Raw genomic sequence first — 26,642 nt, forward strand, 5'->3', positions numbered from 1 at the left:
TTTCAAGAAAAATCTCAAGAATAGGTAAACATAAGAAACATGAAAGGTGCCGTGCATCTTTACAAATTGCATCGGTATGTGTGAGTACTACTTAATCAACTTTTCTTTCATAACCACTGACTCCTTACATTTTGTCCTCCTGGAACAGTGTTTTATGAGATTATCTTCCAACCGTAACTCATGAATACCAAGCTGCTAAGGCAAGTTGGTAAACACTCACTTTTGTCAAACATTGTTTTTATAGGCAACAGGAATGCTGCTAATGTGAGTTAGCAAGGATTCTGAGTGCCACTGTTTGTTGACAGCTTTTCAGATTTGACTGTCTCGTATTTGCTAACATTTCGTCTCTTCCAATAGGTATAAACGACCAAGGATTGTACAGAGTTGTGGGGGTGAGTTCAAAGGTCCAGAGACTTCTGAGTATGTTGATGGGTATGCCTCTTTTCTAATCATTTTCCATGCATTGTTTGTTTATGTTCGTTGTCTTTGCAACTCAGTGTTTCATAGTAACGTAACTTGGGAATCCATTCTTTCTTCTGCTGTCTTGGAGTCCTTTTCTCCTGAGCAGAGACAGTTGGCTCAGAGAAGTCAGTCAGTGTTTGCTCAGGTCCCCCTTACTAAGAAATGGAGGAAGGAAAGAAGGCAGCTGATGGGTGAACGTCTTCTCCTGCTTGCTTCTCCCAGGGGAGTAGCAGCCAGCCCTCTGTGATTTGCGTGGCTTTCAAATTGCCCGTCCAAAGTCTTGACAGTACATTTGGTTGCACAAGACCACTGGGACTCGCTCATTTTTCTGGAGCGTCCACAACTGTCACTCAACAGCAAGGGTCTGATTCTCAGCGATTCATTGGTATGCACAGTGGCTTGTTTGTAGTTTGCACCAGGCTGTTCTCCAGAACCATGCCTGCTCCATCTGTGCTGATAACACAGTGTTCTTTGGCATCGCAGACAAGAGGAAGCCAGAAAGTGAATTCATTTCATTACCCCAGACGTTATGTGAATGACAACGCGCTTTTACATTACACTCTGCTGTCAGCTCAGTGCCACCTGTAAGAGGCCCTGCTCCTCCACCCCCCATGACCCCAGAGCAGGCTGCCTCCTGGGGGGGTGAAGATAACTCATCAGGCTTGAGGGCCTGTGTGTCAAACCGATCTGTCATTATGACCTTGCTAAGTATTAATTTATTTGATATCTCCCTTTAATTAGTCAATATTAACAGTGCCCTCAGGTATTCCGTCAGTGCACTTAAACCCGTCTGCATCTTAAAGCATTGTCGCAAAGACTTACTTTGAGGAAGCATAAACCGAGATGAATAAAATCAGCTGGGATGTTACGGATAGCGTTGCTTGTTTGGCTGCGTTTGAATTCAGGATTTAATAAGCAACAACTCTTTTCTTAGCTTATTAACCACAGGAAAAATGCCTCGTCATGACTTGGAGAGCCTTATTAGAATACATTCACTTTCATGAGTTGTTTTCATTTTCTGCCTCTCTGGTTTAACTTGGGTATGCAATTTTGGCAGTCAGATTTTCCTTTTTACCATTAGTGGGCTCCAAATTAAATAGACTCAGGTTGCCAGTGGTTCAGTAGCAGCTGGCAGAGTTTAATGGGATGACAGCATCTGCTTTTAGTTAATTTTAAAATTAGAAACACTACTCTCATTTCCAAGATGGTGTTATGGTGATTAGAACTGGAAGACTCTGTTGGTATCAGAAAGGGAGATTTGGCTGAAAGGCGCACTTGGCAGCGAATTGGTTATAAGGATCCTAGCTTTATTTTATTATCTTCTCATTCATGTTCAAGGGCAGCTCAAACAAGCAGGTGTCCCTGTGGTCACCCTGAGGTGTTAAGCTGTCTCCAAATTTGTTCTTGAACTCATAAAAACCATATGATCATCAGCATCCCTGGACTTGGGTGGTACTTTCCTCTGCTCATGGGAAATGTCCCAAGACAGTTCTGAACTTGCAAGGTGTTTAAAATATCTAAACCCTCAAAAATTCATGACCTGGAAAACTGTTTTCACTTTCCGTGAGGCTCAGCGTAGAGAAGTCCAGGACACAAGCATGACACAACCTCATTTAAGCTGCTGGCAAAAAGAAATGCTGTGTTTTCAGTAATACCATTCTGCAATCAGAGGAAATTAGAGAATTGACACAAGGGAAAGATACTGACTTATTGTTTTCTTATTAAGTAATGCATTTAAGGGAACGGCACAGGATAAATTAATTTTACTTCATCTCTAAATAATTCCTAGTATGAATTTAAGATGGTCAATCACAAACTTTGGATTATTATTAGCATTAATATCATTTTCTTGTTACTTTATGTTACCAGCTCAAACTTTAGCTCTTAACGAAAGAGATTTATTCACTATTTCCTAATGAATTTAAGATTACCTTAAGATGTTTCTTTCCTTTCTTCCTGATTCAGCAAGTGTTCAAATTGAACTAATTTATACCTCTTCCAAAAAAAGAATTTGAGTTTCTGAATAGTTGTGTACACACTGTCCTGTAGATATTCATTTTCTACATGTCCCAACCTCTCTACATTGTTTCAAAGTTATATATGTTTAAGAGAAAAAAATTGGGTGAGTCTGCCAGATTTTTAATTTTGCTCTTTTGTACCAATCTATTTTTTTCCCTCTAGTAGATAATTAATTCTGATAATTTTGCCCATTTGTGGTACTAGGAGTTATTTTTTAAAAATTATTTATTTATTTATTTACTTTTAAAAAACAAAATTTTTTATTTTGAAATAATCTCTAGCCTGCAGAAAAATTGCAAGTAAATAGTACAATAGACTCCCATAATACCCCTTCCCCAGATTTACCAAGTTTTAACATTTTTAGGCAGTTATTTTTTAAAATTTTGATTCTTCCAGATAACGTTTATTTCAAATTCGAATTTTTTCAAAGTACTTTTTGTTTGGAATGCATTTTTCTTTGCAGAAATGAAAAATAACCTAACTTTTTAAAAATCTGCGATAAAGTTCCAAGTTGTTTTATATTTTTTGACAGGAACTTCTGTTTACTTTGGTTCTCTTTAGTTCTTGAGAGCTAACCATTTACTTTGCTATTATTTTTCCTTTATTGCCATTTTTACATAAAATATTTTTGTATTTAAAATATTTTCAGCGTTCTTTAAATACTCCTGTGTAAAAGTTTGTGTTGATTTCTAAGAGAGGGATGCATGCTTAATATCTTGCATGTTTTCTTCACTTGTCTCTATTGGGTGTGTTTTCCCGACCTTCACATTTAAAATTACAATAGAGAAAAATATTTCTCTCTGTTCTTCTTCTCCTTCCCCTTCCTATTCTTCTTCTTCCCCTCCCCCATTCCTTTTTCTCGCTCCCCTTCCTCCCCTGCCCCTTTCTTCTCTCCTCTCCGCCACACGTGAAGTACTAATGGCTGCTGACCACCATTTGTACTCGTCCAGGTCAGGTAAAGGAGTGGGCAGCTGCCTTCCTCCCCTGGTGATGAGAGTTGTTTGCCTTCTTGGTCATCTTCCATCCCGGGGGCAGAAAGTAGCGGTCTGCTGGATTTTCCAACAGCCTCCTAGCTTTCCCTTGGACCAAGTTTCTTAAGGTTCCACAAGAACATGCCCCAGTGAGCAATTACATTCCTTCCCTTTACAGGTGTTTTTCTTTTCCTTTTTTTTTTGCTCTAACAGAGGGCACACATAGTCTGGTAGAAGTGTTTTTTTTTTTTTTTTTAATTAGAAACTTGAAGCAGTTGGGGAAGGCAGGGAGAAATAGCAGATGAGGTGTCTTTGGGTGAGTCACGGTTTTTTAGTAAGTGGGGTGACAATGTAACAGAAGAATTATCGCGATTGGTAGGTTGGAACTCAGCTGAGTTAGAATTGTCCTGTGTTCTTCCTTCTTCTTCTTCTTTGGAATGAAAGCATCAGAGCAGGGAAGGGAAAGTGCTGGGAAAATGTGGTAGCTTGTGTGTGCTGGTGAATTTTCTGTTTGTTTCTAAATTCAATTTGTAAAAACAGCTGGATGATTTTATTTATTTTAAGACAGAGAACCACAGAAAGCCAGAAATCAGACTAATTTAGGGGAGTTTTACTATAAACATATTACCATGTTTACTTTGTTTGTAGGACTTTTCACAAGGGTTGAGGGAAAAAGTAAACTAATGTAGCTGAAAAAGATTCTGATTTTGGATTATAAAGAATATTCTCCAAACTCATTCAATCACTGGGCGTCTTCAAGTACTTTAGACTAGGACCCCAGTCAGTGTCGAGTAGGGTGCCAGCACTTTGGGCTGGGCTGAAAGTTTCCGATTTCAAAAAGATGACCACTGGTTATAGAATTATGAAGCATTTACCCAAATAAAAAGTCAACTATTTGTATCTCTGTTCATTAGTTTAGGGTTTAAACTAATCCACGAGGTGTAGTGTTCCTTGGCCAGAAAGGAAACAGAATTTCTACCTTATTTATAGTAGAACATATATTCTGATTGAACACTCTAAATGCATTTTTAAGTTTGAATCCCAAATAAGTTATTAACAAATTTACCTAGTCCCAGTGCATCCACGGATTGTTAAGAGCTGCTAGGGTTGATTGAGTTATTTGAAAACAGTGAAAAAAAAATTTTTTTTTTTTATGTCTGTTAAGCCTCTTTTTTTTTTTTTTTTTAATTTATTTATTTATTTTTGGCTGTGTTGGGTCTTCGGTTCATGCGAGGGCTTTCTCTAGTTGCGGCAAGTGGGGGCCACTCTTCATCGCGGTGCGGGGACCGCTCTTCATCGCGGTGTGCGGGCCTTTCACTATCGCGGCCCCTCCCGTTGCGGGGCACAGGCTCCAGACGCGCAGGCTCAGTAGTTGTGGCTCACGGGCCCAGCTGCTCCATGGCATGTGGGATCTTCCCAGACCAGGGCTCGAACCCGTGTCCCCTGCATTAGCAGGCAGATTCTCAACCACTGCGCCACCAGGGAAGCCCGAAAACAGTGAAAATTTAATAGAGGATTAATACCATAGACATTATGTAGTCATTGGCTTCTCGTGTGACAGCTCCTTTTTATTCCATGTATTCAAAGGATGGCTTATTTTTCCATAGAAAGACTATGGTTCTCAAAATGTAGAATGATCATTTGGTCAAAAGCTGAAAATAAAAGATTTCCTTTAGAAGCTTCCTGGATTTTAAAATGGTGATTTGCTGGTAGCAAGTTGATTGAAAATGTTATCTGACTTGTATGAGATTTGAATAATTGACTTAATGAGAGAGAGAATATTCAGTTACTGCAGTAATTGGTTGGCAAAGCCTTTAGAACAGAATTATTTAGTCCTAGTTATAAAGGATTGCACCTTTAATCAGGGTGCTTAATTTGATTTCTTGAATGTATCTGTGGCTTGTCTGACAAACTCAGTAACAAATGAGTTCTGAATTGTAGGAACCGATCAAAATGTAATCAGTGTCAATTGCCATTGTTGTAGTTTATTGCATATTGCTGTTAGTTGCTGTAATCAAGAGCTGTTGAAGTGCTTTGAAAAGTTTCCAGACTTTTGAGTAATCGACTTCATGTATCTGATGTTATGGCTGTGAAATAACCATCACTTCCTGTTTTACTTTATTTTCAAAAAGTTTGAGAATAACATTGCATTGTCACCCATCCTTTCCCATGCCGAAGCCTCAAACTTTTTAAGTGGCATGCATGATTTAACGTGGTGGTCCCATTTGGACAGGATTTTCTTTTTGAACTTTAGTTTGAAAAGGGTATACTAACAAGACGTTTCCTTCCATATATAGACAAATACAGTGTAAGGGAGGAAAAAATACCTGAAACGACTAGATTTTCGGGGGGGTCTTAGTTGAAGCATCATTCTGGAGGGAGAAATAAGTGTTTTCCACAAATCTCTTATTTTCTCCTTTGTGTGATTGGAGCGTAGAAACTCACTCCAGTTTCTCTTGATTGTTTGATGTCCTTCATCATAAGCCATTTACTGCTCCCTCCCATGGGTAGGTACCACCACTGAACGCTTATACTTTTGGTGACTCAGCTGTGGTAATTACCTACTCATTTGATGATTTATGGAAATTTGCATACATTCCTGATTTGCTTTGATGCTCTCAGTAGTTCCACGAGAGCGTGTACGTTATCTCCGTTGTGCACATGAAGAACTGAAGTTCAGAGAGGTTTGGAACTGACTTGTTGGGGTGGTGAGGCTGGTCAGGGTTGTGGCGGGATTTAAGCCCAGGTGTGTGGTCCCTTGCTGCGCTCTCCTCCCTGCTGCCAGGTCACAGCCAAGTGCAGTAGCCCAGCCTTACAAGGCTTGGAGATGCCACCACACTCAGAATGCTTGCCTTTCCCACCATCCTTTCCTTTTATTTCAACCAGGGTTGACTTTTTCCTTTTCAGAATTAATTGCGCTGCCCTCCTCCTCTTCCTCCTTCAACTCTTCTTCTTCTTTTTTTTAGTGCCTGTTTTACATCTTCTTTAGAGTTTACTAGATATTTGAAAGGGCATTTGTAAGAAATGCATCATTAACGTACTTTTAGGACAAAGAAAACTAATTTAGAATGAATGTCAGAAATGTTACATAGAGGCTTCTAGTAAATATTTCTTGGATGAGTGTATAGATTGTAACGTTAATGTGAAAGATTACCCATAAAAGACTTTTTAAGTTTATGTGTCATTTCTGTTTTGGTTGATCATGTATTAGTCTTCAGAAAGATAATATGATGAGTATAAACCTTAGAAGTGTGGGACCAGACTTTCCATCCTTTTCCCCCACTGACTTCTTGTTCTTCTAATAGGAATTTTGCCATTAAGGGTACTGCCTGTTTCCCCTGTCATAACACAGTGTGATAGCAATCATGCCACCTGAAACAAGTTCAAATATATAGACACTGCAAAATGCCACATGCTGTAAGCCATGGCTACTGAGTAGTACCTTATAATAATAGTAGCAGTAGTAATAATAATAGCTGTACATGCTTTGCAGCTGTGAATATTTAAATGCTCTGTCCAGTTCTCCCCTACTCCCAGCCCAGCCCTTATCCTTTTACTTCGATCTTCACTACAGATTTTCTGAAGTGCTAGAAATGTCTGATAAAAGAATATGGCTTATAATATGATAAGAAATTGTATGTAATGTTTTTATAGGAAACAACAGAATTCAGTATTTGTGGTCTGGCTGTTTAAAAATGAGCCATTTGGTCAAGGTTTGAATGATTTTTTTCTTCCTTGCTTGCTCACCAGATGTGAAAACCTGCAATGAGGTGGACCTGGAGAATTCTATAGATTGGGAAGTGAAGACAATAACAAGTGCCCTGAAACAGTATTTGAGGTGAGCTCCTCTCGGTAGCGGGGCGTGGGGAGAGCGGACTGTTGGGATGTTTAACACACATCAAATGCAGACTCTGAACATGCATCTCAGTCAAAGCTTATGAGAAAGGAGAACATTTATGAGGTACCTAATGATGTCCCAGGAAGTGTGGGACATAGTCAGTGAACATCAGTTGATAGATAAATTGCAACAGAACAGAACTGGAATAGACTTAGGTTTTGAAATAGAGTCTGTTGTGGATGTGAGTTTTTGGAATTAAATGCTCTGAAACAGTAAGGAAGAAGGCTGTTTATTACATTCATTGAATCTTTTCTTTATGTTGTGGGCTAAAATGAAGATGTTTTAGTTTAAGTGTAAACCATGTGAACTTAAAGGCTTATAATGATGACATACAGATACAGAGCGATTTGAAAAGAAGTTTACTTGATGAGGTTTTTTTTTTTTTTAAGATAAACTTTGAGTTTTACATTTACTATAGGAAGTATCTAGGATTAGAATTCGAAAAGGTTCAGCATCTCTGAGCATTCACCTTTCTTGAGAAAAGAAAGGAAATGAATGATCACAAAGCTGAGGTTAGATGAAGGACAAGTACACGGAGTAAAGGAATGGAAAACAGTCACGACTGTAATTCTTAGGCTGTGGGTCCGCTGGGGACTTTGCTTTTTGTCTGGCAGACAAATGGCACTGCTCCCCCAGCATCAGTTCTTTTTAACCAACACACAGGATTGATTTTCAGGTAAATACTATTTGGGTTCCAACAAGCACATTTGAATCAACTTATATTACATATTTTGTGTTTTAAAAAATTTGTATATTTTAAAAATTTCAAATTTATACAAGCGGAGAGATGAGTATAATGACTCCTCATGGGCCTATTATCCTGCTCTTCGGTTTTCAACATTTGACACTTGTTTCATTAGTCTCTCTACTGCCACTTTTTGGAATAATACTTTAAAGATTTTCTAAAACATATTGCTGCACTCATAAATACTTGAGTGGATATCTCAAAAAAGATAAGGACTTACAAAAAAGGATGTTATAGAAAAGACAAAAAGAATATAATTATCATACCTAACAAAATGCGTATGATTCAGTACTCAATCTGTGTTCCATTTTTATAGATTTTTTTTTCAAAAACGTATTTTAATGTTTGTTTGAATTCCTGCAGGATTTCAACAGTGTCAGCACATTTCATTTGGTTGATATGTTTTAAGTCGTTTTTCATTTGTGCAGTCCCCTCCCTCTACCCCCCACCCCCCCCAGCATTTAATATGTTGATGAACCTGAGTCATTTTTTAAAATAGAATTTTCCGCATTTTAGATATGGCTGGTGGTATCCTCAGGTTTCTCTGGTATCTGTCATATTTCCTATAAGCTAATAGTTAAATCTATAGGCTTCGTTAGATTCAGATTCGGCTTTTGTTGGTTTATTTATTGCAAGAATACATCATAGCAGTGCTATATTCTTCCTGTTGTGTTATTACATCAGGAGGCCTGTGTTGTCCAGTTGGCCCACTTTTTAATGAAATTAACATTTATCAGTGGGTTCAGGTGTGTGTTACCTATTTGCAAATATTTTATTTAAAGAAGATGTTTTTAGCCACTGTTTGAGATGTTTTTTCTTAACCTGTTAAGTACAGTCAGTCCTCTGTATCCACAGGTTGGTCCCACATTCACGGATTCAACCAACCACGGATGGTGTAGGATGTTTACGGTCCACAGTTGGTTGAATCTGTGGAAACTCAGGCCAGACTATAGAACTTGAGCATCTGCAGATTCTGATATCCAAAGTGGGTCCTGGAACCAATCCCCTGCTGATGCTGAGGGACGACCTTATTATTACCCCTGTTCTAGAAAGGGGTAAAATGAAGGCTAAATCTATGTGCTTATGTTTAGTTTGCCACTGGTAGTGACTAACTGGTTTAGATGAGGATTATGGTAATATCTCATTAGCCCCAACCCTGGGATTGGAATATACGCTTCCTGGTGATATTGACATCTTATGTGGTTTGTTCATTGCAGTATCTCAGCATCTAGAGCTAACTCCGTCACTCAAATACGAGAGCAGAGGTTCTAAACTGGGGATGATTTTGGTACCCTCCAGCCCTACTCCAGGGCTCTTTGGCAATATTTGGAGACATTTTTGGTTGGCAGGATTGCTGAAGAGGGGTGCTGCTGGCATCTAATGCGTGGAGACCAGGGATGGACTGCTGAACATCTGCAGTGCGTGAGACGGCCCTCCCCTGTCCCCAGATGTCCAAAATGTCAGTAGTGCTGAGGTTGAGAAAGCCTGTATTAGATGGATGAAGGACAGAATGGGTGAAGGTTATAAAAATAAAATAAATTTCCTATGTTAATTTGACCAGCAGAGGATGGTGCCTTGCCAGGAGGTAGCTTTAAATTAATTAATTAATTTATTTATGGCTGTGTTGGGTCTTCGTTTCTGTGCGAGGGCTTTCTCTAGTTGTAGCAAGTGGGGGCCACTCTTCATCGCGGTGTGCAGGCCTCTCACTATCGCGGCCTCTCCCGTTGCGGAGCACAGGCTCCAGATGCGCAGGCTCAGCAATTGTGGCTCATGGACCCAGTTGCTCCGCGGCACGTGGGATCTTCCCAGACCAGGGCTCGAACCTGTGTGCCCTGCATTGGCAGGCAGACTCTCAACCACTGCGCCACCAGGGAAGCACCCAGGAGGTAGCTTTAAACCCAGTTTACTGTTTGGTAAACGTATGCCTAGTACAGTTCAAAATGATTTGGTTATTGGTTGGAAGCTAAGGGCAAAAATCCAATTCTTTTGTAGTAAATTGCATGTGTTTTTTTTTCCTGCTTCACATGATTCTTTCTTCCCTTGTTGGGGGAATTAGTTTAATAAACTAGAGGATCTTTTTCTTCAATACATACAGTTTCTTTCTGGTTCTTGATACTCTCTGAAGTTAGTTCCTTCTTGTCCCTGGTCTTGTGTTACTTTTTCTGTCTTTTTTTTTTTTCTCTTTACGTTGCTTCATCCTATTGAATTTCACTTTTAAGCAAACATTGCCTACAGAAGAACATTAAGAGATGCTATTTTTGTATAACTTCACTCCTAACAATATACACAGGCTGCCTGAAGGTGATAAAGTGATTATCGTAAAATGGCAGATGCCTTGGGAGATTTGAAAGTTAGGTTGCTGTTCTTTTCCTCTATGTTATTTTTAGCAACTGAAGATGCAGTAATTAGGATTTAATTAATAAGTTTTCTGGTGATGCACCAAATAGGAGAAAACTGAGGTTTTTATTTACCTTCATTTTGGCTACCTGGTTACGGTCAAGCAAGGGTGTTTCTTTTAGCACAAGAGGTGATACAGTGTGATGGTTTGGAGCATGGGCTCTGGAGCCAGCCTACCTGGGTCACTTATGGCACTGTGACACGAAGCTGAATATAGCTTTCCTCACCAAAGAAGCTGTTGCCCTTGAATTCTTTTCGCTGCAAATATTGGATCGGAGGTTGGAAATAGAAGAAGGGAAATAGCCAAACATCCCCATCCCCCCTCCGTCCCCCAACAAACACTAAACTAAAATGAGGAGCAAAGGCTCCAGGGTCTGGGAGATAGAAAAAGATGTGCAGTAGACACATGTATGGCATCTCCCGTTTTCTTCTTCTGACTTGAGGCAAAGTTTTTTTTTTTTTTTTTTTTTAAACTAAAATGAGGGTTGGATACCAGCCCTCTGGTTGATTTCCCATCTATTCCGACCATAATTTTGATTTCCGGTCATGTGTTCATTTCAGCATTTTCCCATTGTCAGGGGAGGGATGAGCTATTTTGTGAGGTTTGTAGTAAAATGATTTTACCTGGAAGAAACTTCTAAGCCTGGAAATGAGAATGGGACTTTTGGGGAAGAAAATGCCATCTTAGTAAATATTATGCTTTATACCCCTAGACAGATCCCAATGAGAGGTAGCTCATGTTGGGTGAGAAGCCGACAGGTATGATGACTCAATATAATGAATTTTGTATGGGGAACTTGTCATTTTTATTACTGCTTCCCCAACATTAACAATACTTAATACTTATTTTTTTATGCTGCATTGCCTGGCTAGACATACAGCAATGATATAAGCAGCATGTAGAAGATACCTAGATACAAATTCATTTTTATTGGAAAAGAAATGCTCTCTATGGGGTTTCTGAGTGTTCTCATTTTTCCCCCTTTCTTTTCGAAACCCTTTAACTTTCATTCTCTGACAGATTAGCATTTTCCTTCATCGCTACTTCCTGCTTGTTCGCATTTTGAAACAAAACCAAAGGTTTCCTTCTGATTGCCTCTTCTTTTTCTTTATTTAGTCTGTGGTGTAATTCATTTTATTTTTCTTCTCTGAATGAGAGTGTAGGGGATGAAGGGGAGGAAGAGAGGAAATAAAAGAACAGTTTTTTCTCCACTAGTGCTTTTAAGTTTTAGTTTCAGCCTCTACAGCTGTCACTTCACGTGAACGCGTGCGCATGTGTGTGTCCGTGTGTGTCCTGCAGCATCAAACACTGTATGTAAGATAAAATGGTGGCTACTAGGGGATGGTGGAGGGATAAGATTGTTGGTATATAAGGGTACAAACTTGTAATGAGTAGTAAATAGACCCTAGAGATCTAATGTACAGTATAATGAATGTAGACAATAATAGTACACTATAATTATGTAATGTGATAAATATTGATACATCGGTGATATCACAATATATAAATGTATCAAAATAACAGGCTGTACACCTTAAACTTATCCAATGTTCCAAGTGAAATTTATTCAATAAAAAATTGTATGTAGGGAACATAATCTGTAAATATGTTTTTCCATCTATTTTGTTAAAGTTTTATTGACGTGTAACTGACGTACAATAAACTGCATATATTTATAGTATACATTTTGATAAGTTTGATGTGTGCATACATCTGTGAAGCCATCACCGAAATCAAGTGGGTGAACCCTCCCATCACCCCCAGAGTTTCCTCAAGCCCCTTTGAACTCCCTGTCTCTCACTTTTCTCTTCTCATTCCCTCATCCCTGGGCAAACCAGCTTTCTGTCACTATACATTAATTTGCACTTCCTATAATTTCATATAAATGGATTAACATAGAATGTACTTTTTAAAATCTGGGTTCTTTCACTCAGCATAATTACAGATTCACCTGTATTGTAGCAAGGACCAATAGTTCATTCCTTCTCAATGCTAACTAGTGTTCCATTTTATGGATACACCACAAATTTCTGTTTTATCCATTTACCTGTTAATAAATATTTGGGTTGTTTGTAGCTTTTGGCTGTTATAAATAAAGCTACTAAAAATCTTTGTGTACAAATCTTTGAGTGAACATAAGCTTTCATTCCTCTTGGGTAAATCCTAAGAGTATAACGCCTGGATCGTACGATAGGAGTATGTTTAACTTTTTGGGAAACGGACAAACTTTTTTCCAAAGTGGTTGTATTTCATTACATTTCCACTTACGATGTACAAGAGTTCCATTTCCTTTACATCCTTGCCACATCTTGATATTTCGGATACAAGTCTTTAGATAATGTGCTTTGCAAATGTTTTCTTCATGGCGTCATGGCTTGTATTTTCATTCCCTTAAAAGTGCTTTGCAAAGAGCATTTAAAAATTTTGATGAAGTTGAATTTACTAGTTTTTATGGACTGTACTTTATGGATTGTGCTTTTGCCTAATCCAAAGTCACAAAGATTTTATGTTTTCTTCTAGAAGTTTAATAGTTTTAGGTTTTACAGTTAGATCTATGATCTATTTTAAGTTAGTCATTGTGTTAAGATATAGAATATGGATCCAAGTTCACTTTTGAATATGGATGTCCAGTTGTTTCAGTACCATCTGTGGGAAAAACTATCCTTTCTCCACTGAATTGTCTCTTGAGATGATCTTACAGTTTTTCTTTTTTAGTTTGCTAGTATGGTGAGTTGCACTGATTTTATTTTACTATTAAGGCAGTTACATTTCTGTGATAAACCCAGCTTGGTCATGATGTATTATCCTTTTATTTATCTTGTTGAATTCCAGTTGCTAACGTTTTATTTAGAATAGTTGCATCTACATTCATGAGTAATATCGGTCTGTAGTTTTCTTATAATGTATTTAATTTTGGTACTAAGGTAAATGCTGACATGAAAGAATGAGTTAGAAAATATTCCCTCTTCTACTTTCTGGAAGGATTTACATAGAATTGGTATTATTTCTTTTTTAACTGTTTGGTAGAATTTATCAGTGACTCATTTGGGCCTAGAGCTTTCTTATTGGCAGGATTTTTAACTACAAATTCATTTTCTCTAATAGATATGGGTTACCTATTTCTCAGGTTACCTATTTCTTTTGGAGTGAGATTTAGTAGTTTGTGTCTTTTGAGACATTTGTCCATTTCATCTAAACTGTTGAATTTGTGGGCATGAATATTTTCATAATATTTTATTTTCTTTTTAATACTTTAGAACCTGCAGTGATTCTTCAGTCACCTCTATTATTTCTGATTGGTGATTTGTGTTTTCTATCTTTTATTTCCTAATTATTATGGCTAGACTTACCAACTTGATTATTTCAAAGAACCAGTTTTTGGATTTATTTATTTTCTCTGTTTTTGTTTGTTTGTTTTCTGTTTAACTGATTTCTGCTCTGATCTTTGTTTCTGTTTTTCTGCTTATTTGGGGTTTAATTTACTCTCTTTTTGGCTGTTTAAGACCTTTCTTTTTTCTAACGTAGGTACTTAGTGGTATAAATTTACCGCCAAATACTGCTTTACCAACATCCCTTAAATTCTGATATGTTGTATTTTCATTTTTGTTTCAATTCAAAATACTTCCTGATATTCCTTTCTTTGAGGTTTTCTAGATATCTCTGTTATTGATTTCTAATTTAATTTTTACTGTAATCAGAGAAATACCCTGTATAAATTGAACCCTTTTAAATTTATGGAGATTTGTTTCATGGTCCAGAATATCTTTATCTTGATAAATGCTTCATATGCACTGGGAAAGAATGTGTCTTCTGTTGCTTTTGGATGGCGTTTCATTTAGGTGATGGATGTACCAGTCAGGTGAAGTTGGTTGATAGCTTTGGTCAAATCTTCTCTATCCTAACTGATTTTGTCTACTCGTCCTATCAGTTATTGAGACAGAGAGGTATTTAAGTTTCTGGCCATATTTGTGGATTTGTCTATTTCTCCTTGCAATTGCATCCATTTTTGCTTCCTGGATTTTGAAGATCCTGTTATTAGACCCACTAACATTTAGGATTGTTAAAAAACAAACAAACAACCATTTAGGATTATTATGTCTTCTTGATGAATTGACCTCTTTATCAATATGAAGTGACCTTCTTTATCCCTGGCATTTTTTTGGCTTTTGCATATGTTTAAAATTTTTGTGTGTGTGTATCTTTGATTTCTTTTTTTTTTTTAAGCATTTGAAGAGGAATTTCTGGGCTACGTGATTTAAACCTTTTAAAAATTTTTATCTTTTATCTTGCCAGATTGCCCTCCAGAAGGGCTGTGCAGATTGATAACTTGTCTTAGTGTTCTTTAGGTGTTTATAGAGTCTGGAGATCTGGTCTTTTAAAAGTTAAGATATGTATAAATGTTGATTGAACTGTAACATTCTGTTGACCACAGGATAAAAATCTACCATTTATGTAATCTGGTTGTAGAAAATTAAAACGATATAGGTGTTTTTTAAGTTGTGATCAATTTTATTTCATTTCTCTGTTGTTTCATAGGCATACATCAGTATTGGATATCATGTTTTTATAATAGAGATGTAAGAGAAGAGGACTGGAGGGACTTCCCTGGTGGTCCAGTGGTTAAGAGTTCGCCTTCCAGTACAGAGGGTGTACAGAGGGTGTGGGTTCGATACCTGGTCAGGGAGCTAAGATCCCACATGCCTCATGTCCAAAACAAAAACAAAAACAAAACAAAACATAAAACAGAAACAGTATTGTAACAAATTCAATAAAGACTTTAAAAATGGTCCACATCAAAAAAATCTTAAAAAAAAAAAAAGAGGGATTTCTTTAAATTTGTTTAATCTTTTCCATATTTTTTTTGTGGCATCTTCAGTTAATATCCTAGAGGTGATTTTCAAAATTATGTGTTTATATTTGGTTGGATAGAATATTTGACTTTAAATAAGTTAGTATGTGGAAGGAAGTTTTATACATGAAATCAGATGTTTATAAAGGTACTTTCCAAGATTAAATATGAAATACTACGTGCTTAGATCTGATAGAGATTTGTGACTGCTTAAGCTTGGACAGTGCATGGTGCAGATAACACTTAATAGAGGAATCCATTTGAATGATGTATCTTTTTTGATATGTAAAAGTATTTCCTAGGGAAGTTTTGCACATTAAGAAATGCATGACAGGGCTTCCCTGGTAGCGCAGTGGTTGAGAGTCTGCCTGCCAATGCAGGGGACGCGGGTTCGAGCCCTGGTCTGGGAGGATCCCACATGCCGCGAAGCGACTGGGCCCGTGAGCCACATTGCTGAGCCTGCGCGTCTGGAGCCTGTGCTCCGCAACAAGAGAGGCCGCGATAGTGAGAGGCCCGCACACCGCGATGAAGAGTGGTCCCCGCTTGCCACAACTGGAGAAGGCCCTCACACAGAAATGAAGACCCAACACAGTCATAAATAAATAAATAAATAAAATTAAAAAAAAAAAAAAAAGAAATGCATGACATATTTAATATCCTTCTATAAAAAATGAATGCAAAAAGAGGTGACCTATTTGTATTTGTTTGGTAATTCTAAGCTGTCCTTTTAATACAGGAGTCTTCCAGAGCCGCTGATGACCTATGAATTACACGGAGACTTCATTGTTCCAGCCAGTACGTATTACATCGAGGTGATAGAAACAGTTTTGTGATTGACAGTGTGTACAAACTGAAATTTCCACATGAAAAATGTATCTTTATGTTATTGTAATCTGTGTTAAAAATGGAAATCTCTTGAGGAGGTGTTTGGTTCCCCCCCCCCTTTTAGAAGATGAAAAAAGGGACAATTAATATATTTATTTATTCGTTCATTCATTCATTCACTCACAGACATTTATTTATCTCCTACTGTGCACTAGTCACTGGTATATAATGAATATATAGAGCCATGAAAGGATTTCTGCCCCCAGGAGCCAATTCTTTAGCAAGTATTGGGGCACACACACCTCTCCCTGTACCATAATGTATATAATAATGGCATGAGCACAGTACGATGGGAACGCAGGAGTATTTAACTTGCAGACGGTTGGGGAGATAAGCAGATTCGGAGAGATTCGCATGTTGGAAATGACTTCACGTAGAAAGATATTGAGATGGAAATTGCAGGCAGAAGGAATATTGTGAGCTCATGCTGGAAGCCCACACAATATTTGGTAGAGAGTGAATTCTATGTGATAAAATGTTAAATGAAAAAGGCTTATAGTTGGTAGCATTTTAATTTGTGATTAAATTTTTTGTGAGTCATACTCATTTCAAGCTTTCCTGTTTTCTCTCTATGATACACTCTGTTACACTCTGTTATACACACTCACTTTTTCTATTCGACACTTGATGTTAAATCATCACAGTCTTCCGAAATATTCTGGTGTTAGGTATTTAATAGTTAAGGAAAGGAAGGTTGAGACATGTTAAGTAACTTGCCAGATTTTGGAGATCTTTATTTAAAATTCAAAACCCCAGTTCCACTGGCTAAAACCTACAGTATTGGTTTTCACAGGTGCACTGACAGTAGTTGTAACTGTATTTCCATTTCCTTTTATTTTCTTCCCTTGGATGTATTCCATCGTTTAATCTGTTGAAAACTTTAGAGCAATCCCTTTGGGTCCTATGTTAGTGCTGCCTGAACATTGCTTTAAATGTATCTTCTTGTGAGGTCCCTGCTCCAGCCAGCATGAAGATTCCTAGGAGGTTGCAGAAAGAAGGAATAGTTCGGCCCAGTCAGACTCTACATATAAAACAGGCATTTGGAAAAGGCAAAAATATGGTTCTGTTCACTTTTGTTTTCACATGGAAGAGGATTTCTTTTTTCTTTGTAAAGGGAGTTTGTATGATCAAGGAAGTGGGGGAAAGATTTCTTGGCAAAAACTCAAGCAAATGCTTAGTTGTTTTGATTCTTCCCCGTGGCATTTTTGGCAAACCGGGGGAAGAGAAATTAAACTCTCATTGGAGGACAGTTGTTTCATGTTTGCCTCAGAGACTGGAAAAAGCAGAAGAGTGCCAGTTTTAATCTAGAATCCTTTGAGAATTGGAGAAAGATAAAGGGATTATGGAATAAAGTTTTCATTTACCACAAGTTAGTATCATTATCACACCTTGTAACCGAATCCAGTGTGTTTGAAATTCTAACATCGATGTATTTTACCAGACGAAGAGGTAGGAACTTACAAGTGTTTACTAAGTCCGTGGTGGTAGGAGGTGAGTTTCAAGAGTTGTCGAGGCTGTCTTTCAACACTGTGGGAGAAGACATTGTGCAAGTACGAAGGGTAGCGTCACCTCCTAGACAAGTACCTTGTGTTCTGCTTCCTGACTATGTCGGGATCTGACGTAGAGTCTTCACAATGATTTGAATAACAGGCCTGTTCCAGAGAAACACTGTAGCTACTGTAATTATTGGCAGGTATTTGCACCCAAGTGGAGTTACGGTTGGCATGAGACCCATAGTTACCTTATTTAATGGGGAAAAGTACGTATATTCAATGGGTGTATTTTCATGGCCAACATTTCCAGTGCAGACTTTCATTTTTTATTCAGCTCTCTTGTGAGCGCCCTTCTCTCAGGAAAGAGTGTAGGAGCAGGCCCTCTGATCTTTTGCATGTGTCCTTTCCAGTGCTGACTAAAACGGTCACAGAAATCAGGTGGCCAGGATTAGCCTCCTCTTGAGTAATGTTGGAAACTTGGAATTGCAGTTAAACTATCATTTTCCATTAACTATGGCAGAGATTCCCTTGTTTTGCTGCAGTGTCTTAGCTGAGATGACTTCTAAAATGATCAAGCATCACCCATCTCTGTTACCGCCTCTCACACCAGCATGGAAACTAAATTTTGATTCTCTTCAGTCATGCGCAGTAGTTTCAGCCTGTTCTGTGGTGTTGAGATGGTCTTTTCTTCCCTCCCTGCTGAGGGTTCCGAAGGTTTCTCCTGGGTCCCTTCATTTCTTCTCATCAGTTTCTTTCCTGTAGAGCTCCCTTGAGAACCTGTGAGTTAATTTCTGGAGTGTATGATACAAATGTGAATTTTCTTTCTTTGTTGTCACCACAGAAGGCAAACATCTTTTGTTTTTCATTCTTAAAAGAAGTACCTACTGGTCAATGGTGAATGCATTGAGAAATTAAAAAAACCTTTTTTTTGAAAGTGTCCAAATGACCCTTTCAGCTAAGGGAGTTAACTTAAAATTGCTAAAAGGAACTGGAGACCCTCTGTCTAGGAAAATCACTCCTGTGTGTCTTCTGTACACACATAGTACTGCACTTCTGGTCACCAAATGTGTGGGTTTTCCCCACACCAACCAATTCTGTGATGCCGGCTGAGTGTCCTGCAGTTGGATTCAGGTCTGATTCTGTTTATCTGGAGTTAGCCTCTGATCCCACAAGTTAAGGACTCGTCCTACAAAACTGCCCCCCCCCCCATGAAAGACACCAGTTCCAAGTCCTAGGTTATCCCTGGTACTTTTGACTGACCGGCTAGAAATCAGCTTTCTTGTAACCCCTACCTTGGACATGAGAATTTGCTAGAGTGGTCACAGAACTCAGGGAAATGCAAATGTCCGTTTACCAGCTTATGGTATAATAAAGGATATGATAAAGGATACAGATGAACAGTCGGGTACACAGGGCAAGGTCCAGAAGTGTCCTGAGTGCAGGAGTTTTTGTCCCGTGAAGTTGGGGGGGTGCCACCCTCCTGGCATAGAGATACGTTCACCCACTTGGAAGCTGTCCACACCCGGTGCTGGGGGGATTTTTATGAAGGCTTCATCCTGTAGCCATGACGGATTGTTAGCTCCATTTCTTGCCCCCTCCCCTCTCCAGAGAATGGTGGGTAGATCAGAAAATTCCAAGCTTCTAACCTCTCTTGTGACCAGCCCCCATCTAGAAGCCCACCAAAAGTCACCTCATTAAAACAGAAGATGTTCTTATCAGCCCCCAAATTCCAGGGGACTTAGGAGCTTGGTGTCAGACATTCCAATCACTCAGGAAGTGACAGAGCCCCTAGGAGCTCTGTATCAGAAACTAGAAATACTAGAACAAAAGACTCTCTGAGCACCCCCAAATACAAGGGTTTTAGGAGCTCAGCATCAGGAACTGGGTGCAGAGACCAGTATACGTATATTTATTATTATTTCACACCATCCATCTCAAGAGAATATAATGGGCTTTTAGTATAGAAATTTGTAAGATGAAAATACAGTTTGCTTGGTTTACGCAGGAATCAGAAGGTCGTGCCAGCTGGGGAAGGCTGGCAGGCATTTACCTGGATCTCTTACTGCGTGATGTTTATTACCTTTGAGAATGTTGTGGTCCTTGGTGTGTGTCTCAGCCTTTCAGGCTCAGAGTCTGTGATGGATCATGTTGGTAAGAATTGGATCCATGCTTCAGGGCTGGACTCATGTTAAACTTGGTTTGAGAATGACAGCTGAAGCCTGGACGCCTAATATGGCATCACATGAAAAATTTCTGTCCCCCAAACCAGAACACTTGTCTTGCTGTGTTCAGTATGTTTTCTTCCTGTAGTCAAGGTACCTGGGAAGCAAAATCATAATCACACAGCTCTTTAGTCACTTATTGATGAAAAAGAAAACTATTCTAGGATCCAAGGCACTGGCATTTGCTCAGCCAGAATATTTCTATCCTTATTGGTAAACCTGCAGGGGAAACAAGACAAAATCATGTTGTCTTGGTGGGGAGGGACTCAGAAATCTAGAAATTAAAGGAATTGGATGCTTAATGACATCAAACTATCTTAGCCTGCTGTAGTCAATTTCTGGTATTAGATAGTGTCTCCCACAGAAGAACTGGGATGCTTGATGTCTGATAATTGAAGCCCCTTGTGCTGTGGGAAGTGCTTGAATGGTTACTGCTAATGCTTTCCTGAAATTACAGTATTACTGACTGATGACGTTTAAATATCAAATTTAAGTTTCCCTGTTTGTGTGTCTTTGATAAGGTCCAGTAAGCTACGCTCCTATCTTTTTCAGTCTCCATTAGCTGGCACAGCAACATAAGCAGATAGACATTAAGTGTTGTAGATGCTGATTTGTAGTTTCACAATTAAAAATGCTTTTGCTATTACAGTAAACTCCGGTCCCTGGCATTCGTCAGGAATTTAGTGTTATGATTAATTCAGTATCTCAGATTTTTAAAAAGTTATGCTGTGCATTCTTTGTAATTTATATCAATTAAAATATAATGAAATGCACATAGCATAAGCAACTAAGGGTAATTTATCTTAGAAAACTTCTTGAGTACCTTAAAGTTATTATTGTAGCCACATGAAAATGCCCATTAATACAAAGCTTTAATTAATATCAAAATGAACAAGATGGAGGAAAAGGTTTACTGTACACAAATTCTTCTTTTTGGAAGAAGAGGGAAAAAGCAGACTTGGAAAAGAATGTGTGTATGATTTCAAATGAGATGGGAGTGAGCTGGTGGGAGAGGGACTCAAAAAAGCAAGTGGAAGGTTTTGATTTTATTTTTAAAACTGATTCTAGTATTTTCCACTTAGAAATGAAGGCCCTTATCCTTAGAAGGTGGGAAGCTATTTTCCTATCTTATGTTTCTCAGTAAGTAATAAATCAAAAAATATTAAAGTTGGGTTTTCTTTGGAGGAAGATGATTATTAATGACAAGACACACATGAGTTAGAAAGTGTTTCAGTGCAGTTTTCAAAAATTTTCAGTTTTTGAATGTACAAAATTCTTATTGTAGGCAGTTATCCTTTTCTTCCTTTGGAATTTTTGACTGTTTTTCAGAGTCCCTGCTTTAAATTCATTTTAAAAATCAAAGCTGTGAGTTGAAAATGCTATTATATTTTTATTGCTTTCATTTTCCTCCAGCTTTGATTTAGTAAGGCATTATCTTGGATTTAACTCCATATTAAAAACTTGATTGTAATTTATCACCTGACTCTTTAGATAGCTGTACTTTTATTTTCAAAGACAAATGTAGTCTGTATCAAAGAGTCTTTTACATGATTTCATTGTTTGCGTTCTGCTTTATCATGTGCCTGTTCATTTCCTAGCCTTTTCCCTCCCCTCCCTTTAGCCACAATGTGTTCTGTGTTGTAAAATCTCATTCCTCCCTCTCAGACACTACTCCTGGAAGTGTAAATTGGAACAAACTTAACTTTACAAACATTGGGAGCAATCTAAATATTCATAAAATTGATGGTGTGCACTCCATTTAAAGACATGGAGAGATGTCCATTTTATATATATATATATATATATATATATATATATATATATATTTTAAAATTAATTAATTTCATTTATTTATTTTTGGCCACGTTGGGTCTTTGTTGCTGTGCGCGGGCTTCCTCTAGTTGCGGCGAACAGGGGCTACTCTTTGTTGTGGTGCGCGGGCTTCTCGTTGCGGTGGCTTCTCTTGTTGTGGAGCACGGGCTAAGCTGCTCTGTGGCATGTGGGATCTTCCCGGAGAAGAGCTCGAACCCACGTCCCCTGCATTGGCAGGCGGATTCTTAACCACTGCGCCACCAGGGAAGTCCCTCCATTATATTAAATGAAATAGGCTGTTTGAACATCTCATTACAAAAAAGGAAGGAAAACTCTGAAATGATTAAATTTAAAAGTTACTAGGGTAGCCACTATAGAGAACAGTATGGAGTCTTCTTAAAAATCTAAAAATAGAGATACCATATGATCCAGCAATCTCACTCCTGGGCATAGATCTGGGAAAGATGAAAACTCTAATTCAAAAAGATATACTCACCCCAGTGTTCATAGCAGCACTATTTATAATAGCCAAGACATGGAAGCAACCTAAGTGTCCATCAACAGATGAATGAGTAAAGAAGATGTGTGTGTATACACACATACACACACACAATGGAATATTCGCCATAAAAAAGAATGAAATAATGTCATTTGTAGCAACATGGATGGACCTAGAGATTATCATACTAAGTGAAGTAAGTCAGAAAGAGAAAGACAAATACAGTATATCACTTATATGTGGAATCTAAAAAATGATACAAATGAACTTATTTACAAAACAGAAATAGACTCACAGACATAGAAAATAAACTTATGGTTACCAAAAGGGAAAGGGGAGGGGGAGATAAATTAGGAGCTTGGGATTAACAGATACACACTACTATATATAAAATAGATAAACAACAAGGACCTACTGTATAGCACAGGGAATTATATTCAATATCTTGTAATAACATAATGAAAAAGGATCTGAAATAATTTAAAAAATTACTAGCTTATCTTAGGTTGAGATTTACTGTGAGTAACTTTAAGGAACTTTTTGTTGAAACATAACAGAAATGTGCACAAATAATAAGTGTAAATAATAAGTGTTCAGCTTAATGAATTTTCAGAGTCAAGATAGCCATGTAATCGGCCCCCAGATCAAGAAATAGAACATTGGGGAATTCCCTGGCGGTCCAGTGTTTAGGACTCTGTGCTTTCACTGCCGAGGGCCTGGGTTCGATCCCTGGTTGGGGAACTAAGATCCCACAAGCTGAGTGGTGCAGCCAAAAAAAAAAAAACATTGTCAGAAGCCCTTCCTCATACCCACACGGTCACCATCCACCCCCATGATATGTGAGCACACTCCTGACTTCTGACACCACAGGTGAGGGTTGCTGCATTTGACCTTTTTTGTAAATGGAATCAAACATAATATACCAATGTGTCTGGCTTCTTTTGCTTATCTTGTGAGATTCATTCCTGTTGAGTGAATCAGTGGATCGTTCGCTCTCATTGCAGTACCGTATTCCATGGTATGAATATACCACCACCCTCCTGTTCTGCTCTTGATGGGTACTTGAGTTGCTTCGGTTTTGGACTGTTACCAAGGGTGCTGCTGCCGAGAACATTCTGCTATGTGTCCTTTAGTGAATGGTCCTTTGAGTGACATTTTGGGGTCGTTGGGAATGTGTGTGTTCAACATTAGTGGATACTGCCTAACAGTTCTCCAGAGTGGTTGTACCATTTAATTATTCCCACCCAGTTACTCTGTGACAGTTCCAGTTTCTTCGTGTCCTTGCCCAAGCTTAATATTCACTTAAAGCCATCCTGATGGCTGTATAGGAATCCTTTATTGTGGTTTTAATTTCTATTTTTCTGATAACTAATGAGGTTTAGTGCTTTTTCCATACACTTATTGGTGGTATGGCTGTCCCCTTTCATGAAGTTTCTGCTCCATGCTTTTCCCTGTTTTTCTTTTGGGTTTTCTCTCTCTCTTCTGATTTGTAGGAGTTCTTGTAGTCTGATTGCTTGCTCTTTCTCAACTATATATGTTTCAGATTTTTAGTGTTTTTTTTAACTGAATTTTTATTTTATCTATGTTTGCTAAAATTTTAGCAGAAAAGATATTTAATTTTTACAATGATAAGAAGGTGAAACTATTATCATTTTGAAAAAAAAATTCCCTAAGTCAAGCAGAGAAAGATAAATACTGTATCATCTCACTTATTTGTGGACTCTTAAAAAAAAAAAAAAACCAAACAAAAAACCCAAGTTCATAGGTACAGAGAACAGATGGGTGGTTGACAGAGGTGGGAGGCCGGGGGGTGGGCAAAGTGGGAGAAGGGGGTCAAAAAGTACAGACTTCCAATTATAAGATAAATGAGAAAAAGAAAAAAAAGATAAATGAGTCATGAGGATGTAATCTATAGTATGATGACTATAGTTGATAATACTGTATTGTATATTTGAAAGTTGCTAAGAGAGTAGATCTTTTTTTTATAAATTTATTTTATTTATTTATTTTTGGCTGCATTGGGTCTTTGTTGCTACACGTGGGCTTCTCATTGCAGTGGTCTCTCCTGCTGCGGAGCACGGGCTCCAGGTGCGCGGGCTTCAGTAGTTGTGGCTCGCGGGCTCTAGAGCACAGGGTCAGCAGTTGTGGCGCATGGGCTTAGCTGCTCCGTGGCATGTGGGATCCTTGGACCAGGGCTTGAACCTGTGTCCCCTGCATTGGCAGGCGGACTCCTAACCACTGCACCACCAGGGAAGTCCCAAGAGAGTAGATCTTAAAAATTCTCATCACAAGAAAAAAATTTGGTAACTTATCGTGGTGATCATTTTGCAGTGTATCCAAATATTGAATCACTATGTTGTACACCTGAAACTAATACAGTGTTACATGTCAATTGTGCCTCAGTTATAAAAACCAAACAAAAAAGCCCCACCAAATTCCCTGTTCTTGATCTGCTTTACATTTCTTTCCCCTTCCCTTCCTTTTCTCATGTTTTGAACCATTGGTCTGAAATCCCACCCTCCGCATCCTCTTCAGCACTTCACTCTTTAACCTCCTTTTTTGTAAAAATTGGTAAATTTAGCCGTGGCCCCCTTCTCTGTCGATTCCCCAGTCTCCCTTAACTCTGGATAGCACTAGCTCCCCAGTCTTTGCAGGTTTCTTCTCACTTGACTTTCTGACGACACTGAAGCTCCCTGGTCCTCTTGTCTCTTCCTCCTCCTGTGCTTTGCTTAGCTCCCTGCTGGCATCTCCCCTGTACGTGTTTGGAGCTCTTTTCCCCACCGCGTCCTCTGTTAGCCTCTGAAGTACTTGGGCAGCCTTGGCCACGTGCTGGAGGTCACATCCTTTGGAGAGCGTGGCTGGCCTTCAGCTCTAAAGCCTCTTCCCCTTCCCAGATACCTGCTAGAACACCAGCCCCTGAATGTCACTTTCTCCATCACTTCCTCCATCATCTTCCTCCTCAAACCCGCTTTGCCTCCTGGGTTCCTGTCTGGCAGCAGAACTGACTGTACTGCCAGGTAACCAGGACATGAAACGCTGGTCATCTTTGCCTCCTTCCTCTGACCCATAGCCAGTCCGAGGCTGAATCCTGTCAATTCTACCTCTTCCATAGTAGCTCTGACATAAGAGGAAGACAGACATCAACAGTGACGTGAACAGCATCAGCAGTGACTGCTAACAGCGGTCCAGTGCCTCTGTATGCCGGCTACTGGGGCTAAGTGCTTTACAGACGCCGCCTCACGGAATCTCAGGTGGCCTTCTGAGATAGTGCTATTCACTTCATTTTGCAGGTGAGGACCCTGAGGCCCAGCAAGGTTAGGTAACGTGCTCAAGGCCACTTAGCTGTCAGTTGGAAGCGGTGATTCCACCATCTGGCTGCAGACTATACTTCTTTGCTCTATTTCCTTATTTGTAGTTTGATCCCTTTCCCCACCCCCATCCCCGCCCCTTCCTGCCTCAATACTTCTTGACCACAGAGCGGTTCCCTCTTAGTTTGCTCTTTTCCCCATTCTAATTCATCCTCTAAAAATGTCAGGTATGTCTTCCCCCCAATTTAACTCTCCTCATATTCCTTCCTTGCTTTACTTTCAGTGACTAATTTAGAAGCAACCAGTAAAGACAAGTTCTCTTTTTTTTTTAAAACTAATTTTTATTGGAGTATAGTTGATTTATAGTGTTGTGTTAGTTTCTGCTGTACAGCAAAGTGAATCATTTATACATATATGTACTCTTTTTTAGATTCTTTTCCCATGTAGGTCATTACAGAGTATTGAGAAGAGTTCCCCGTGCTATACAGCAGGTTCTTATTAGTTATCTATTTTATATATAGCAGTGTGTATATGTCAATCCCAATCTCCCAATTTATCCCTCCCCCTGCTTCCCCCTTGGTAACCATAAGTTTGTTTTCTACATCTGTGACTCTATTTCTGTTTTGTAAATAAGTTCATTTGTACCATTTTTTTTTAGATTCCACCTATAAGCGATATCATATATTTGTCTTTCTCTGTCTGACTTACTTCACTCAGTATGACAATCTCTAGGTTCATCCATGTTGCTGCACATGGTATGATTTTTTTTCTTTTTTATGGCTGAGTAATATCGGTCTTTACGGACCAAAGTTTGGCTCTGACCACCTTTATATCAGCTTAGGGAGCTGTCTCTGAATAGGCTGTGTATTTTCTCACACTATTTGCTGAATCCTGAATGTACCCCACGCCCCTCAGTTCCACCCTTCCCTGAAACCTCTCCCGTTCTTCAAGCCCTGACTCAAACGTTCTCCCTTATGCGAAACCTTCCTGAGCATCCCTGCCAGCTCTCTGTGAACTTCCATAACGATTTGTAACCTTCCTTCCTGCTGTGGTAAACTGAGCACCTAGTTCTTATCAGTCA

The 26,642-nt window shown here is 38.8% G+C and overlaps 1 protein-coding gene across 3 annotated transcripts in view; it reads left to right on the plus strand.

Moving 5' to 3' along the window:
* ARHGAP10 (Rho GTPase activating protein 10) overlaps positions 1-26,642 on the plus strand; it is a 337,610-nt gene that overhangs the window by 201,014 nt on the left and 109,954 nt on the right. For 2 of the 3 annotated variants that reach the window (XR_009008363.1, XM_057546890.1), the window contains exons 14-16: positions 358-432; positions 7,203-7,290; positions 16,079-16,137. Coding sequence is in view for 2 of the 3 variants with exons in the window: in XM_057546890.1 (XP_057402873.1) it covers positions 358-432; positions 7,203-7,290; positions 16,079-16,137 (222 nt within the window). In the remaining variant the exon portion in view is untranslated. The remainder of the gene's footprint in view (positions 1-357; positions 433-7,202; positions 7,291-16,078; positions 16,138-26,642) is intronic. The other variant, XM_057546891.1, reaches the window with a different exon arrangement.

This window comes from Balaenoptera acutorostrata, chromosome 5, assembly GCF_949987535.1.
Source record: "Balaenoptera acutorostrata chromosome 5, mBalAcu1.1, whole genome shotgun sequence".
Taxonomy (NCBI): Eukaryota; Metazoa; Chordata; class Mammalia; order Artiodactyla; family Balaenopteridae; genus Balaenoptera; species Balaenoptera acutorostrata.